This window comes from Oryzias melastigma, linkage group LG13 (assembly GCF_002922805.2).
Source record: "Oryzias melastigma strain HK-1 linkage group LG13, ASM292280v2, whole genome shotgun sequence".
Classification (NCBI taxonomy): Eukaryota; Metazoa; Chordata; class Actinopteri; order Beloniformes; family Adrianichthyidae; genus Oryzias; species Oryzias melastigma.
In genome coordinates this window covers 22,878,377-22,894,560 of record NC_050524.1, presented here as the reverse complement: position 1 = coordinate 22,894,560, position 16,184 = coordinate 22,878,377, and the positions used below count along the sequence as shown (strand labels likewise).

Below are 16,184 nucleotides of genomic sequence, written 5' to 3'. Positions count from 1 at the left end.
GATTGCTTTCAGCAATCAGACAACAACTTGAAAAAAATATCCCTCTCCCAGCAGGGTGTTTTGTGTATTTCTTCACGTGGGTGTGCTATGAAGCACAAAAGTTTACATTTAAATGTAAGCAATGACTTTTTGTTTTAGCATGACTTTTAAAGTTATAAAACTGATGTATTTTTCAAACTCTGGCTGCTACACGCCATTGTAGATGACCAGCAACTATTGATGACATCATTGAGTGGTAGTTACGTCCGAATTTGAAGACACTATTTTTCCGTAACTCTCCAAGTGTCGGGGTAGGGAGAAGCCGTAGGGGTAGGGGAGGAATTCAGATTTAGCCACAGTGGTATAAAAAGATGGAGCAATGGTTTGACATTCTTGTAGTTTTTTCTAGATTCTGGTGGAAAAGACAGAGGTTGGGTCCAAATTCCTCACTACTCACTACATAGTACACTATATAGTGTTTTTACAATTTTGTAAAATTGTCTGAATCTACAATTCCAAAATCCAGTGTCTTAGAAATGTCCCAAAAAGTCACTGCAAAAAAACCAATGAGAATTGATGCTCTTTAGATTGGCAAATATAGACCACAATGCATTGTGCTTGAACGATTTTTGTGAAAAAAAAGTATTTCAATTTTTTTTTTTTAATAAATCATCCAAGTTTTCATCACTAGAAAACCATGGATCCAGAAATAGATTTCATAAAATACTCGATTTTTACTTTGTGAAACTCATGACCTCATACAGTATTTGCCATAAAAAGTGTTGGACTATCCAGTACATTGGATCGGCCCACACTATAAAGTTTTTAAATAGTTATGTATTAGTGAGGAAATTCGGACGTCGCCAAAATCTCGATTTAGTTGTTAACATCCCTCAATCCCCTATGCCGTCCTCACTTTCTGGGCCTCCTATTCTGGGCTGTGCAGATCCATAATACACTGTCATTCTGAGACACAAGACACTCTCAATGGTTGAGGCTGTTGAGCCTTTTTCTCCAGGTGTGAGGCGTTCACTGTCCAGGAAAGATCAGGGAAGGACATGTAATGCCCATTTGCACAGACATTGGTTGGTTGATATATATTTTTGTGTTATGATTTGTTGATGTGATTTGCACTTCAGGGCCACCATAACAACCTGCTATAATCCTTGTAAATTAGTCTTGATTTCAAAACCCTTCCAACATTTTCTGATGCATTTTCTTCTTGTAACCAAGAAACAGAGAAGAAAAACTCACATGTTTCTCCAGCACATTCAGATGCAGTTCGTCCTGTTCAGACAGAGGCTTGCAGCCCACCTACGACACACAAACGCAGAGTGAACGCCGAGCAGGCTGTTTCTGCTTTATTGCATGAGCCCGATGCCTCTGCAGTTCATTTCATTTGTGTATGTTAACTAAAATTAAACAAGTTCACATTAATCTCCCTTTTCATAAAGGAGGAGCTGAAAGTGATGACATGATCAGGAGAATTTAATTTGTTACTGATTCTTTTTTTTTTTTTTTTAATCCTCTCTGTATATCCTTGGATAAAAAGGGCTCACCAGTAAGACAGCAAGGACTTTGTCCTGATCTGAGATGGGAATTACAACCGCTGAAAGACAAGAAGAAATTGAAAAAGGTTCAGAATACAAAATGCATTTTTGTGAATAACACATTCTGTTCTTTTACTCCCCCATCCTTTTCAACCCTATTATAATCTCTTCTTTGTTATATATAACTGTTTAAATGAATAACATAACAAATCATTAGCCACAAAATGAGATTATCACAAAGGAAGAGGGTACCAAACCCTTTTCTCTACACAAATATTTCATGTTTGCATTTATTCCTACAATCCTTCCTGCTTTATTATGCATGTAAAATCGGAGCATCGGAGGCAAACATTTGTCTTCTCATCACAAACCTTTCATTGCTTTTTTTGGGCCTCTTGTCCAATTTTGCAGCCCACACAGCTCCATACCTCTCTCCATGCAATCATGGTCTCTTGTTCGCCACTTCCCTCTCTATCTCCTTTCGTTTGTGTTTTTTTTTTTTTCTCTCCTCCTCCCACGCGCTCACATCTCTAAGCTCCACATGCTCACACATCCTCCAACCCGTGCAAACATTCAGATGTTGGTCCAGGAACATCATTCAAGCCCTTGTTTGACCCACCGCAAAGAAGCACTCTACCGCACCTTTTTTCTGTCCCGGTAACGGCGCTGCGAGGCAGATCCTGTATTTTTCTGGCAACTCGGACGGAGGGAAACCGGCGCACTGACATCGTTTCAGCTGGTCCACCATACTCCTGCAGCACACACACAGAAGTTGAGTCTGACTCAGGTTCCAGGAATTACATGCATGAAATCTGCCTGAAAAGAGGGAACCGAGACAAAAAGGATGAAGGGTTTTGGGAGACAGTGGTGACAAATGGAAAAAATGATGGAAAAAGCAGATGCTTGATGTTCATTTGCACAAACCAAAACCCTGATGAATAGAGCTATTATTCACAGTGTAATTATATGAACCCAATACAGCCAGCACTGTGTCTGAGTGTGCGCACGTGTGTGCACGTGAAAGAGCTGGCCACATGTGAAACCAGGTGTGGGCCCAGTCTGAGTTTTTGTTGTATGTTAGACAGAGGGCAGCATTTTTATGCTAAAATATGAGACGGGGATTTGTTGATTCTGGACTGGTTAGCGCACACACAGAGACTCACACAGACTCACATGAATATGGAAATGAAAAAAGAAAAGATGGCAAATAGTTTAACACATGGGCAAATTCAAAATCTTTGTGCCTCACATAATAAATCAGCTAATCCCTGTGGCTGTGGCTTTTTTTTATTTCCACACACAAACACACAAACAGGCAGGGTTGCAGCCGCTCTGTTACATCCTCACAGAGTCTGAAATCCCCTCAAACCATGGCAGCCAAATCTCTGCATGCTGCATTGATTTTCAAGAGTGCATCTATTTTAGCTTACTGAAGAAAAGCCCACTTCAATCAGAAAAGATTCAATTGGGGCAAATACATTTGACCTTTGGGTAATGTTTTGTTTAAAGCATCACAAAACCATTTCCAACTTGGTTCAGTAAACAGCAAAAAAAGAAAAAGAAAAAAAAAATAGTGGTCACTTAGTGTGTTCAAGCATTTAGCAATATGTATGCGACCCAAAGAAATTACAAAATAAAATCCACAGATTCCAATTGCAGTGATTTTTTACAAACTGCTCAGATCAGTGAGATTAGGTTTTAAAAAACAGACACCAGATGACCAAAAGAGTAACATATTGCACCCTCTAAGTCTAATATTTCAAATTAAAAACATTTCTTTTTGAATTAATAGTTTGGTTTTATGTTTTGTCACCTATAAATATCATTCTTTAACAATGAATATGTATGTATGTGTGTCTTTGTCAATACATATTAAGGTAATGCTATTAATTAGATAAAGACCCAGTCCAATGAAGATCATCTTTTTTGTGTTTTTAATATGATGTTGTAGCATTTTCTCATAGTAGAGGATATAATAAATAATTTATGATTAAAACGGCATATCTTGGGGCTGCACGGTGGCGCGGTGGTTAGCGCTCTTGCCTCACAGCGAATCCCGGCTGGGACCTTTCTGTGTGGAGTTTGCATGTTCTCCCCGTGCATGCGTGGGTTTTCACTGGGGACTCCGGCTTCCTCCCACCGTCCAAAAACATGCTTCATAGGTTAATTGATAACTCTAAATTGCCCCTAGGTATGAATGTGAGAGTGAATGGGCGTGTGATTGTGGCCCTGCGACAGACTGGCGACCTGTCCAGGGTGAACCCCGCCTTCGCCTATCAGTAGCCGGGATAGGCTCCGGCACCCCCGCGACCCCAAAAGGGAAGAAACGGCCAAGAAGATGGATGGATGAATGAATAAACTGCATATCTGAGTATTTCTTAATTCAAATTCCGTTGGATCAGAAAAGCGGATGCTTGAAAAAGCTCAAACTAATGACGCAGCTACTGAAATGGTCGTACACAAATTGCTCACCATTATTTTTGCGCTGCTAATAGTCTGTTGATACTCTGTGTCAACAGTCCTCCCCACAACCCAGAATTGTATTTCTAATGAGCTACTGGGCATAAAATATGTCTTAAAAAACAACAAAGGCTTGTTGATTTTAGCTAAAAATGTCATAGTCATAATTAAAAGATCACTGACAACGATTTTAGAATAGAAAAAAATATAGTTGGAGTGAGACTTTAAACTTATTACATTTTTTCAGACTCTTCTGCTTCAGAGAACAGGTGATGTCAGGAACCAGTGGTGTAGAACCCAATTTGCAGGAGACCAGGTTTTAGCACAAGCTCAAAGGTTTGATAAATAAATTTAACCCTTTAACGTCTGAGCTTGAATTCCAATGTTTTCATTCCTTTGATCTGCCGTAACTCTTCATCCGTTTCCGCAATTAATGTGGATCCAGTGGATTCTGGGGAAAAAGCAGCACTGTGTTGATATGCAACATTTTACATTTCCCTGCATCAAGCCATGTCTGGAAATTAATTGGCTCCTCTTCCGGCTTAACCCTTAGTAATAACGTTCCTTTGAGGTTGCTACGGACTGTCTGTGGGTGAAAAATGGTCAAACCTGTATGGGGCCTGCAGCTGAACTGCACAAACTAGAGAGCCCATAGAGTAAAAATGTTCATGCACATTTTTACTGAGGCCATGGTGCTAGTGGTAGATCATAGTGAACACTTAAACAACACATAGGCCCAAGGAGGGTAAGTAAGGGTAAGTAGGTGAGACGTAGGTGCGTTGTACAGATTTTAAGAGCCATTAAAAATATCACTGAGGCAGCGGAGAAAGCCTCAAGACGGCTTTGGATCTGTGGAGAAGTGGACATTGCCCCTGGCTGGGTCGCCTGAGCGAGGGTGTTTGATGAGCAAAGACCCCATGACCTCAAGTTTATCACTGATGATGTGTCCAAGTAGCACCTAGTGGTGTATTTAAGATAATAACTAGATTGCAGCGTAAGGACACTATAGGACAGCATCACCAGTACATCATCAAGTGCATGCAACTTCCACGATCCTTAGAAATACTTTACAACACTCGCAACAATGGATCATTTAGGCTTCATGATGTCCCGTAAGGTGGTAGTATAAGCCTCAAGGGAACTGCAAGACACCCATTAAGATTCAGCCACTCCTCTGTACGACCCTCCACGAACCTGTACAACCTAATAACCCGATGCACCAGTACAGACCAACCCCTTGTAGGGTTGCACATGACTAATGACAATCTCCAGTTCATTCATTGTCATTGGAGTTTCCTTTCGAGGGATTTACACACACTATTAAGGAGGGTCATTTCAACAGAACAGCCTGCTTGGTGGTTTCAGTCACAAGAACAATGACTGTTGCCAAGATGGGGATTACAAATGCTGCATCAAATCAATTAAAATGCCCCAGCAACCCTGTGCAGTGTGTGGAGGGAATTTGAGTTGCTCTTGGAGATTTAAAATCAGACTGTGTGGGGTTTGCTCCAAAAAATACAACTGTTTTCTCCAAAGATACAAATAAGAATCCAACTTGAACTGATTTTCATTTATTTTACTTCTTATTTTTTATAGGCACTGCAAATGCCGGGCTCATTGTTGGAAATCCTAATCCAGGATGATGACATTTCCCCCTGCAGTGTTCTGAGGTTGGGTGGAATTGTAAGAAAGCTACTTGGATGAGAGCTTTGACCCTCTGAGTCCAGTTTTCTGAAGCTCAGACGACGCTCCTCTTAAGTGCTTTCCACATTTTGACCTTTGCTGTTCTAAAACCACAGTCAACAAACCCCGTTTTTTTACTGCTGCCCTATCCCCTCGGCTGAGCTTCGGTTTGCTTGTGGGTTTTGACCTGGCTTGTCCACGCGTGTGTCTGCCAACACCACCTTCTGTCTTGAATCTTGATCTGGAATCTCTCCTTTTGCCATTAAAGATTTCTTTTGGCATTTATATTGCATCATTTTCTCTGGCTCATAAGATATTCTTCCAAGAATCTGAAAGTGCAGCTCTAGTATATCTGTAGAGTGATGTATTGTTTCCCTCCCATCTTCAAAGATTTCTGCTTATTTTCCTTTCCAGGAATCTCTGTTTAGGTTGGAATGGAACGGAGCTCAGGAGTCCAGGATGAATACCAATAAGTCTGAGTTTGAAACTTTTAAACTGTTCACGGATTGCTGCTGGATGAACAGGTCTCTGGAAAGGCAGATGTCACAAACCTTCCTGATCTGCACCAGATCGATATCAAGTCTAGTAAGATAAAATAGCAACTAACCAAAATATTTGGTGAGAGTTTATATATTTTTTCTCATCTACTCCTCATCTCTCCTTCAATTCTTAAAACCCCACAGATCTTTTTACTGCACGTTGTGCTGCCAATGTGACAAAATAATATCAAATAAGAATGGGCCGTTCCAGTCGTTGGGGAGCAGGTCTGGCCACAGAGCAGCCTGTTTCCTCCTGCTCTCTTTGGCCTCCCAGATGAGCTGTGTCACTGCTCTGTGAGTTCCAGGAAGCATGGCATCCCTGAACTCCTAATTCCTGACAGATTAATTGATTCAGGTCTTCCCTGCACAGCTGCTCGGAAACAAATAAAGGTTTTGCTACGACACACAGCAGACAGATGACATGAAACCGGTCCGCAAGGATGGACTTCGCATATTGAGGGAAAATGGCTACCAAACTTGTTCATTTTTATGTCCCACAGCAATCCTGGACTGTAAGGACCAGATTTAAAAAAAAATTCTTCTTTCTTACTGCGCCTTTGAAAAAAAAAGTCACCCTGTCGTATACTCAAAACATTTTTCTGGAATGTTGTAAAAAAAAGATGTAATGCATGAATTGTTAGCTCAAGCTGAATAAATAAATTTAACATTTGATTTGAACATATTAGTAATGTGGCCGTGGTTATCAAAAAAACCTCAGTTGCCAAGGAAATCAACAGAAGAGTTGCCATTTTGAATAAAGTGTTTTTTTTTTTATTAATTGATCCCATGCAGCTCTGACCTTGGTGTCAGAGGCAGCCTGAAGCAGCTGTAAGGGCAGGTAAAGAAGAGACAATGGGTGAGACGGCGAGGGCGAGGGTGGGTAGCACCTGTGGGCCATACAACGCCTCCAGTACCTTTCATTAATTTATTGCCTACATTCAATCAGAAGTAAGTTGCAGCTTCCTAATTTCTATTTCTCACTTGCAAAGTAAATAACTTGTATTTTTTAATTACAAATTTAAATCTAACCAAGTATCTTCAAGAAACAAAATTTTAATAAATATGAAAAGCAAAGAAAAACATCCAAACAAGGCAAAAAGTCAAATAATCAATGAATGTTTTTAATACATTTGCATTCAAATCATTCTGATTAGGCCACATTTTTTAAGCATTCTGAAGAAACTTTAATTGTGATCAATATAAGAGGCCAAAAGATCACATTAAAAATGCTGATGCCTCGTACTGAGCAAGCATTAACCAGAGCAGCTCTGACTAATCAGTTATTTGCATTATTTATACATTAAATTTAAAGTAATTCTCGGTTGGGAGAACTGAAAATAACAAAGTCTTGTCTCGTGTAACTTTTTGTAACCTTTGTTTGTGAGACGTCTGATTCAAAGACTTTGTCAAGAAGTAAGTGAACTAAAGCAAGAGGGAACCTTCATAGCTGCTGGCCTCTCCTGGGAACTCACAAAAAGCTGGAGTCAGTGTTGATGTGTCTGTGGCTTTGTGCCAAGGTCCTGATAACAAGCGGGTGAAGTGGAAATGAAAAAGTCATGAAGGTTGTGGTTCTTTGAGTCTCTCTGCTACACCTGACAGGCATTCCGCCTTAAGTGAGTGTGCGTTTGTGTCTCCTAGCCGTGACGGCGTGTCGCTGGAGTCCTCAAAGTCTAACTTTTGTTTGACAAAATAAACTAATTCATTAATAATGCAGCGCTGGATTGGCCCAAGGAGCGCTGGCAGCAGCACCGAGTCTACTGGACCATCAGAGAGCAGAGAGAAGATCACCGTGTCTCACTAGGGGCGGGAGGAACGTTATCTGGGAGATGAGGCCTGCAATGTCTCCACCGGAGAGGGACTGAATGTAAGAAAGAGGAATCGCCTGGGAGGCTGTAAGCGAAAGAAAGACCAAAACACGGGCAGCTCGGTGCTTTGGGGAAAAGAGGCTGGAATAGCGGATCAGACAAGGAGATACTGCCTGTCAGAGAGACATATAGATGTTGAACAAGATGGAAAATAAGAGCAAGAGATGAGGCGAGGAAACAATGAAGTGACAGACAGAGGACGTCTTTGTGTTTCTTGATTATCGGATCTGTCTCGGTGACACCTCAATGTCTGAGTTGAGGATGTGATTTTCACTCAGGTGCACAAAACAGCCGTCTTTATTAACTCTTTTTTTCCACATTGATGTACTGCCTCTCTTGAAATCACAGCAACAATGCAGCAGTGCATCAGCACACGCCGTGACTTAGTGGGGCGAAAACGTCTGAGATTCGCTGCACAAACGGTACACACCTGATCTTCCCCTCCTCCGGCAGCTCGTGCGGCGGCTCTTCAGACAAAAGCCTGAAGTCTCCCTCCAGCAGGTAGACGCACACGCACTCCTGGAATAAATCACACATTCATTTGCCACATTAATCAGATCCTAATTGATACAAGAAGTGATGAGCTTCGGCAATTTGTAGGGGCTGTTATCAGGTCGGAGTTACATCCGAATCAAAACACCTTCTGTTTCTTTTTCCAGGTAACACAATTCAATTAGGGAGCAAAGCAAATACCGTGCTGGGAAGCAGCTCCTGGATGCTGTCTCGCAGGGCCGCTCGCAGAGAGCGGGCGTCCACCGCTGCTGCCAGCCGCAGCAAAGCATCCTGCAGAGGAAGACAAACACCAACCATCAGGACCGCATGTTTACCATCTCAGAAAAGCTCAAACCCAAGGCCTTCATTTTGTTTTCTTAGTGGGTCCATGTTGTCTCACACATATTTACCCTGGAAGGCTGCTAAACCCTGTAGAACACTGTCATGTGTCACAGCTATCCGAGACCAGAGTTTGGTCTTTAAACTCGTTTTCCTCATCACAATCCACATTACGGAAAACAAAACACTTGAAAATTCATTTACAAAGGTTGGTCGGGAGTTAATTCATTAAACGAAGGTGAATGTGGAAGAAATAATGGCTTTCATCTTAACTCACAGTGTTTGAAAATAAATGGGGGGATTTTTATCCTGGTTCTTTCTGATTAAATTAAACAAGAAAATGTTTTTCTGTCCCACAGCAGTCGGCTGCAGGGACCAGATTGTTTTCACAATTCTTCTTTCTTACTGCACCTTTGAGGGAAAATGCCTCATATTTAAAAACTCACCAACATTTGCATGCACCTACTACCTGGTAAAAATGACATTTAGGCATAGTGAATGACACCCCCTCAAAAAAAAAAGACATCACAGCCTTCCGAAATATGAACAGGACCAAAATCTCTTACAGGGCTCAAAAACAAAGATTTCAATTGATTAACCAAACCAAAACACATTAGCTGAATATATCTAAAGGAAGTTTTGAGATTAGTTTGGGATGACCACATGATCAACAGCTTAGCCATGTTGTTGCAAAGTGTGAAATTTGGCAATTTTCAATAAAACTTTTGATCAGATTTTCAAGGAATTTCACACGCATGCCTCCATGAAGAAAGTGTGTGTGTTAGCCTGGGGCGCTGCTGGTAAATTAAGCAAAATGCAGATTTGTGGGTCTTTTTTTGTAAAGAATTAACATTATAATGTACTTAAAAGTTTAAAAAAGTTAATTTTGCATGAAACTTTTTGGTCACCTCCCTCTGAGGGTCAAACCAAGCTTTCACTCAGTCAGCATTTATCAAAAAATTCCTGAATCACCCAGAGAAAGGGACCATTAAAACTGCGAGCAGATGCTTCTGTTTAAAGATCTGCATTCTGTGTGACCTGAGAGCCAATGGTTTTAAAGCAGGAGTGCATGTGCTCCAATATCTGCTCCTCTTCAAAGGTCAGAGTTTGCCTGAAACAAACCCAGCGATGCGTGATCTCCATCTACACGGAGATGTCCTGTCTCCTCTCCCATCATTACGGCTTGGTTTCAGTCTTGCCAACAAATTCAAAAGAAATCATGCTTTTTATTTTTATCTTTCTACAAAAGAAGAGCTTTCCGCTTGTTACTCTTGAAATGATTGCTCATTGGCCTCCGAGTTTTGCCCGAAAGCTGGTTATCTTGCAGCTCAGCACCGTTCCTGAACACCTCTTGAGCAGACGCTCACAAAAGTACTGCTGCTGCTGATCGCAAACACTGCTTTCACGCTGTACTAAGAACAAACTGCTTTTGCCTGCTCTGAGGACATAAGAGAGATGTATGAAGAACAAACAAAAAAGAAGCTTGAAAGAGAAGTTCAAACCTGGGCTGCTTTCTTGATTCTGCACACCAGGCTGTTTGCCAGACTGGTGATTTGCAGAGGTAATTTCAATGTCAGGAAGGCTTAGGGGACGGGTGATTCAGATGCTGTTTGACCATTGGACTTGTGCATCATTCGGAGCAAACTAATGCCTAAAAAAGGACAATTTAGCTTGAGATGCAACCTTTTTATATATTTATTTTTTTATGTATTTTTCTGGTCTAGATGAGCAAACAAGTAAGAAAGAAGCAGCCGTTCTGGAGATTTATATTTTGGAGTTACGTCATTCACAAACATGTCAATCAACCACCTCACCTATTTAATCTCATTTTCTACTTTGTTTGCAGTTGAATTCTCCCAGTTTCAGTCTTCATCCTGCATCAGCAACTCGTGTAACTGTAGTCTGATTGAACATCTCAGGGGGAATTAAATCACAGAGAGGAAAAATTAAAGGCAGGGACCACAAAGGCTTAGAGTTGGTGCATTTTTAAAAGCTGGGCCGTGAATGAGTAAGTAGAGGAGTAAACCATGGTTCAGAAGAGGCTGTCGGTGAGGTCTGAGGGAGGAGCACCTTGTCTTAGGAAAAAAAAAAAAAAAAAAACCCAATGGGGCAGCAAGCAGTGCCTGCTGCCAGGCTTCTCTGACAGAGTCCATCTGTCTGTGAAATTCTTATTTTCCCTCTTTTATTTTCCTCTTTTTTCTTCTCCTCCATCTGTGTTCAGTCTAGTTTTGGACTGAGGGGAAAGAAGGGAGCGGAGGAAGAGGGAGGTGGCAGGAGATGGAGATAGCAAGGTGGTGGTGGGGGGTGCCAAAAGGAGGGGAGGAGAACAGGAGAGTGGAGAGCGATGTCCTGCCTGTGCAGCCAGTATTGGTCATTACATATGATTAGATATGATTAAACGTGATTAGCTTTGATCACTCAATCAGCCTGGCAGTGCATGTTGTAATGAAGTTGGATCAGTGCCAAGCGTGCGCGTGCAGCGAGGAGAGTCGGTGGGACTCGCACATCTTCACACGCTTACACAAAACAAACAAGTGTGATTGAATGTGGATTTCCACGCAGACAAACTCCTCATCCTCGCTGCTCTGCTGCAATCTCAGCTGTCTCTACGTGTGTGTGCACGTGCACGTGTCATGCACCCGTGAGTTTTTTTCACTGATAATAAGACGTATGCCTCAGTAAATGTCAGCCTCTGTCCTCTGACCTTTCACAATCATTTCTTGCCATGTACCTCAAACCATCTGTTACATTAATTTACCTGCGTCTGCACCCATGACTGCACACAACCTGACGTGCACACACACAGACACACAGAGCCTTTCAGCAGCTTCTAGTCAGATGAATTCAAAGTTTTAATTGCCTAATGGATGAAGGATGTCAGCTTTCAAAGGAACCTGAAACCAAAACAAGGGAGACTTTTTCCACTCAGCAGCAAAGACGAATTCAACAATAAAATCCTTCAATTGCATCAAAGCTGAAGCATGACTGTCATCCAAACACATTTCCTTTAATGCCAATTCAATTTAGGGGAATTTGACTGAAGCTTTTACCCAAATTGATTGAGAAACGCAATGAGGGCGTGCAGAAATCGTAAATGCGTAGTTACCAGCATTGATTAAGTTATTCTTGTTTCATTTCATAAATGCTTTTATAGATTCCACACTAATCTGTCAGATGGAATTACTGTCATCATTAATTTGGTCAAGCCATCAATTCATCTGCAGCAGGTTGAAATATCTTATTATAAAACTGCTTTCTGTATTTTGTCCTCTTGTTGGTCTAATTATTTTTTTGTTCGTCCACATTTTTTCTGATTTCCCAAGAGTAAATTTCCACTGAAACCTTTTATTTAGACATTGATCTCTGCTTTTTTCCATCTGCTTGTCAATAAACACCTTTTATCACAAGACCAAAGGTTTGCAGTTCAGGTTATTAGACCCAGCTAAGTGTGCACAGTACGCAGGGTTGGGTTCTTTGGGTTTTTGGGATGTCTGGGCCTGTAAAGGGTCGTAGACAGGAGTAGGTGTATCTTAAGAGAGGAGTAGGTGTATTTTAAGACAGGAGTAGGTGTATCTTAAGACAGGAGTAGGTGTATCTTAAGACAGGAGTAGGTGCATTTTAAGACAGGATTAGGTGCATTTTAAGACAGGAGTAGGTGCATTTTAAGACAGGAGTAGGTGTATCTTAAGACAGGAGTAGGTGCATCTTAAGACAGGAGTAGGTGTATCTTAAGACAGGAGTAGGTGTATCTTAAGACAGGAGTAGGTGTATCTTCAGACATGAGTAGGTGTATTTTAAGACAGGAGTAGGTGTATCTTCAGACAGGAGTAGGTGCATTTTAAGACAGGAGTAGGTGTATCTTAAGACAGGAGTAGGTGTATCTTCAGACAGGAGTAGGTGTATCTTCAGACAGGAGTAGGTGCATTTTAAGACAGGAGTAGGTGTATCTTCAGACAGGAGTAGGTGCATTTTAAGACAGGAGAAGGTATATCTTAAGACAGGAGTAGTTGTATCTTAAGACAGGAGTAGGTGTATCTTAAGCTGCATTCATACTGGATGCAACTTGTGAGCTCTACAGAGGCACCACCAAGCACATTGCGGTGTCTGGTTTCACAGTTGAATCGCTCAATCACTCCAGCTCTATGGGCTTTGTGACAGGCTGGCAACCTGTCTAGGTTGCATCATGCCACCCAACAGTAACCAGGGACATTTTCTGGCAACCCAGTGGGTTAAAAAACATGGTTGGAAGTTCAGGACGAAAATTCTCACATCGAGCAGCCATGTTGGATTTATTTTCTACCTGCAGATCACATCGCTGAAAAAGTAAGGCGCCCAAAGCTGAAACCCTGATTGGGTGACTCACTACGTCAATTTCGCCACATCTGCTGCCCAAATTGAACCAACTTAAATTGACTTATTGATTTAAATTGAAACTTGATGCCGCGGAAATCACGTCCAGTGTGAATGCAGCATTAAGGGGAGAGCAGATGTTTTTCGCAGTTCCCTTAAGGGTGAAAAACATCCTGAAAATGGAACGTATCTTTGTCGTGTGTGTGGTAAGTGTGTTGCAAAGTATTTGTACAAATATATAAGTTGCACGCCACACTCCAGTCATTAGCATGGTGTGCAAACTGAGCCCTTAATGACCACGTCAAATAGAGCACACACCACGACATATGTAAAGAAAATTTTACTCAAATTGCATTTCTGAGTATGCCTTTAATGAAATCGTTGAGAATCAGGATCAGATGAAAAAATACATTTGTCATGTAGAAAATATACTGGACGGGCCACAAACTCATAACTCTGTTCCATTCCGATGAATCCACTTGTAGACGACCCGATCAAAACTGTTTGGCTGGATAGCTCCAGTATTGCTCGCCATTTTTGTTGAATTGGTAATGTTAGGTTGGGGGTGTGAGTGGTCATCCCTAATCTAAGGGTTTACTGAGCAGTCTAGGACTTTAACATTCCCTGGGGGCCACTCGTGCTCCCCGTACAGGTTTGCCCGTTTTTTCACCGGCAGATAGCCCGTATCCACGCGTAAGGCCAGTTGGGACAAAAGCATTACCGATGTAGCTGAATAAAAGGCCTCATCTTTCCTTTATCTGACTCGGAGCCCCTCAAACACATTTCACTTGTCAAATACTTGAGCTGGCCAGTTAACTTTGAGGTCAGAAGCGTTTCATCTGACATTTTAAAGATCACTTTGCTCCCATAAAGCTGCCACTTAGAAAACTGAGGGCAATGGATGTTCGCTTTTACAAGTTGCCATCAGAAACACAATTTAAGCAATTACGGAACAATTTTCCAAGTGTAATTAATACATTACAGAGCCATGTATTTGCCACGTTCTCCATTGTTTCCTCCCTGCACTGTTACCGCAGGACTGTAAAGTAGGGGGCTGTGTGGTGCACGGTGTCTAAAGTGGCGCACGTCTCTCCTGCGAGAGCGCCGCTGAATTTACTCTTCAGGGGAGCACTTAAGCCTAAAACATCCCTGTGAAGCTGCGCAGCAGCTGGTGCGAAAAAGCTAAGAACACAGTTACTGGCCTAAAGCTACACTGGCATGGTAATGAGATTACAGAGACGCCGGGCCTGACGGCGAAACAAGCCGCAGCGGCTAATAAATGTAAGTGAGGAAGAGAAACAGGGGCAACATTTTACGCTTTGTTTCTGCCGTTTCCCTCAACTCCAGTCCTCGTAAATTTAAGTTAATAGACAGGGATTGAGCATAACTCCAAGAGGACATCTCACTGAAAGTTAAATTGGGTCTACATGGACAGAGCGGTTGCTAGCAGGATGAAGCAAAATCGCTTCTATGTTGTGTGGAGATAATTTCCTTCAGAGCAGAAGTAGGCCAGATAATGTTTGCGCATTTAGGCTTATTTTAGTCTACTCTGCATACCTTGACAATGGAGATGGTTTTTTTCCACTTAATCCCACATTGTTTGGAGCTGAAGTGCTTTTCAACAAAGTGCTGTCCTGAAACTGCCTGATGCCTCCATGTTGGATTTGCTTTGTTATTTTTAGCTACTTAAAGCAAAAATGTTTCCTGTTCCTGCGACTTTCCTCCACAGTCAGTCACTTCCTATTTTTATGCTTACCAGAAAAAGTGGAACATGTTCACACTGATTCAGAATCAGCTGTGAAATACCTGTTTTTATGTGAAGTTACTCATATAACAGCAGGAAAGACGATGTGTGTGATGAAGCTGTAGCAGGAGAATCGTCCAATAAACAAGCGGGATATCCAGCCAATGAAAACAGCAGTAAAAAATGAAAAGTTAGAAGCCTTTTGCGTTTAAATTGAACCTTTATTTTGTGAGCAGGTGAAATTGACTCATTAAACATTTGACAGATGTAAGGTTTAACCTCAAACAACTTGTTAGCTCTCTTATATTTTTTATCTTTCCTCAACTTCTTGATCGTTGTTTTTCGTATTTATGATTTAGAGAAACAATTTAATTATTTACAAATGCATGTGGATGTATACATATGTATTTTTCAATCAATGTCACAATTACTTATCTGATAAATATATGTATAGATATATATTTCTGTTGTTTGTTTAGCTTAGTTTCATTTTTGTTTTAGTTTTTTGAAATAAGCAATTCCCAAATACAAACAAAAAAAAAACGTCCTTTTCTGGTTTAATTTCCTATTTGCACTTGCATTGCTATAACAAATAAAGTTTTTTTTTTTTTTTTAAAGGAGTTTACTGATTGTCTTTATCCTACCATAACTCTATAAGGGTTGGTTTGGGCCCGTAATGCCACAGATGTACCTAGTGTCAATATTTTAAATGTTAAAAAACAAATCAATCAATCAAATGATTTTCTTTGAGTATGTGTACTCTATTGTTAGTTAATGAGACATGGATATTCTAACTACTGATTTTAAAACATATGTAATTAATGTAACAGTTTTTGTGATCAAAACAGCTGGTTTAGTGCAAGATAACAGGTCTGTAGAGCCAAAAATAAAAATGAAAAATAGTACTTCCACTGGTTTAAATACATACTAAGTTCTTTATGAGATGAAAAGCAACATTACAGGATATCTCGTGTTTTTTTTGGTATATTTTGACTCTCACTTCTCACGACTCAACCTAAAGAAGATTAAATGCAGAATGTTTCGTTTGAGCCACATCAGAGAGGACTTCTCTCTCCGCTGCTCTTTAGATACCAATCCAACCATAAATGTATCGATTGTGAATCATTCCCAGAGGTCTTTTAATTATGATTATGCAGCCAAACCCAAAAGCCTGCGTAGTTTT

The 16,184-nt window shown here is 41.0% G+C and overlaps 1 protein-coding gene across 4 annotated transcripts in view; it reads right to left on the bottom strand.

Moving 5' to 3' along the window:
* The window catches only part of LOC112149660 (cGMP-dependent 3',5'-cyclic phosphodiesterase), a gene marked incomplete at its 3' end in the record, with an annotated part of 200,241 nt that overhangs the window by 36,995 nt on the left and 147,062 nt on the right, over window positions 1–16,184 (bottom strand). For 3 of the 4 annotated variants that reach the window (XM_024277489.2, XM_024277490.2, XM_024277491.2), the window contains 5 exon segments: window positions 1,234–1,293; window positions 1,539–1,588; window positions 2,172–2,281; window positions 8,507–8,595; window positions 8,770–8,859. In XM_024277489.2, coding sequence (XP_024133257.1) covers window positions 1,234–1,293; window positions 1,539–1,588; window positions 2,172–2,281; window positions 8,507–8,595; window positions 8,770–8,859 — 399 coding nt within the window. 4 annotated transcript variants of the gene reach the window in all.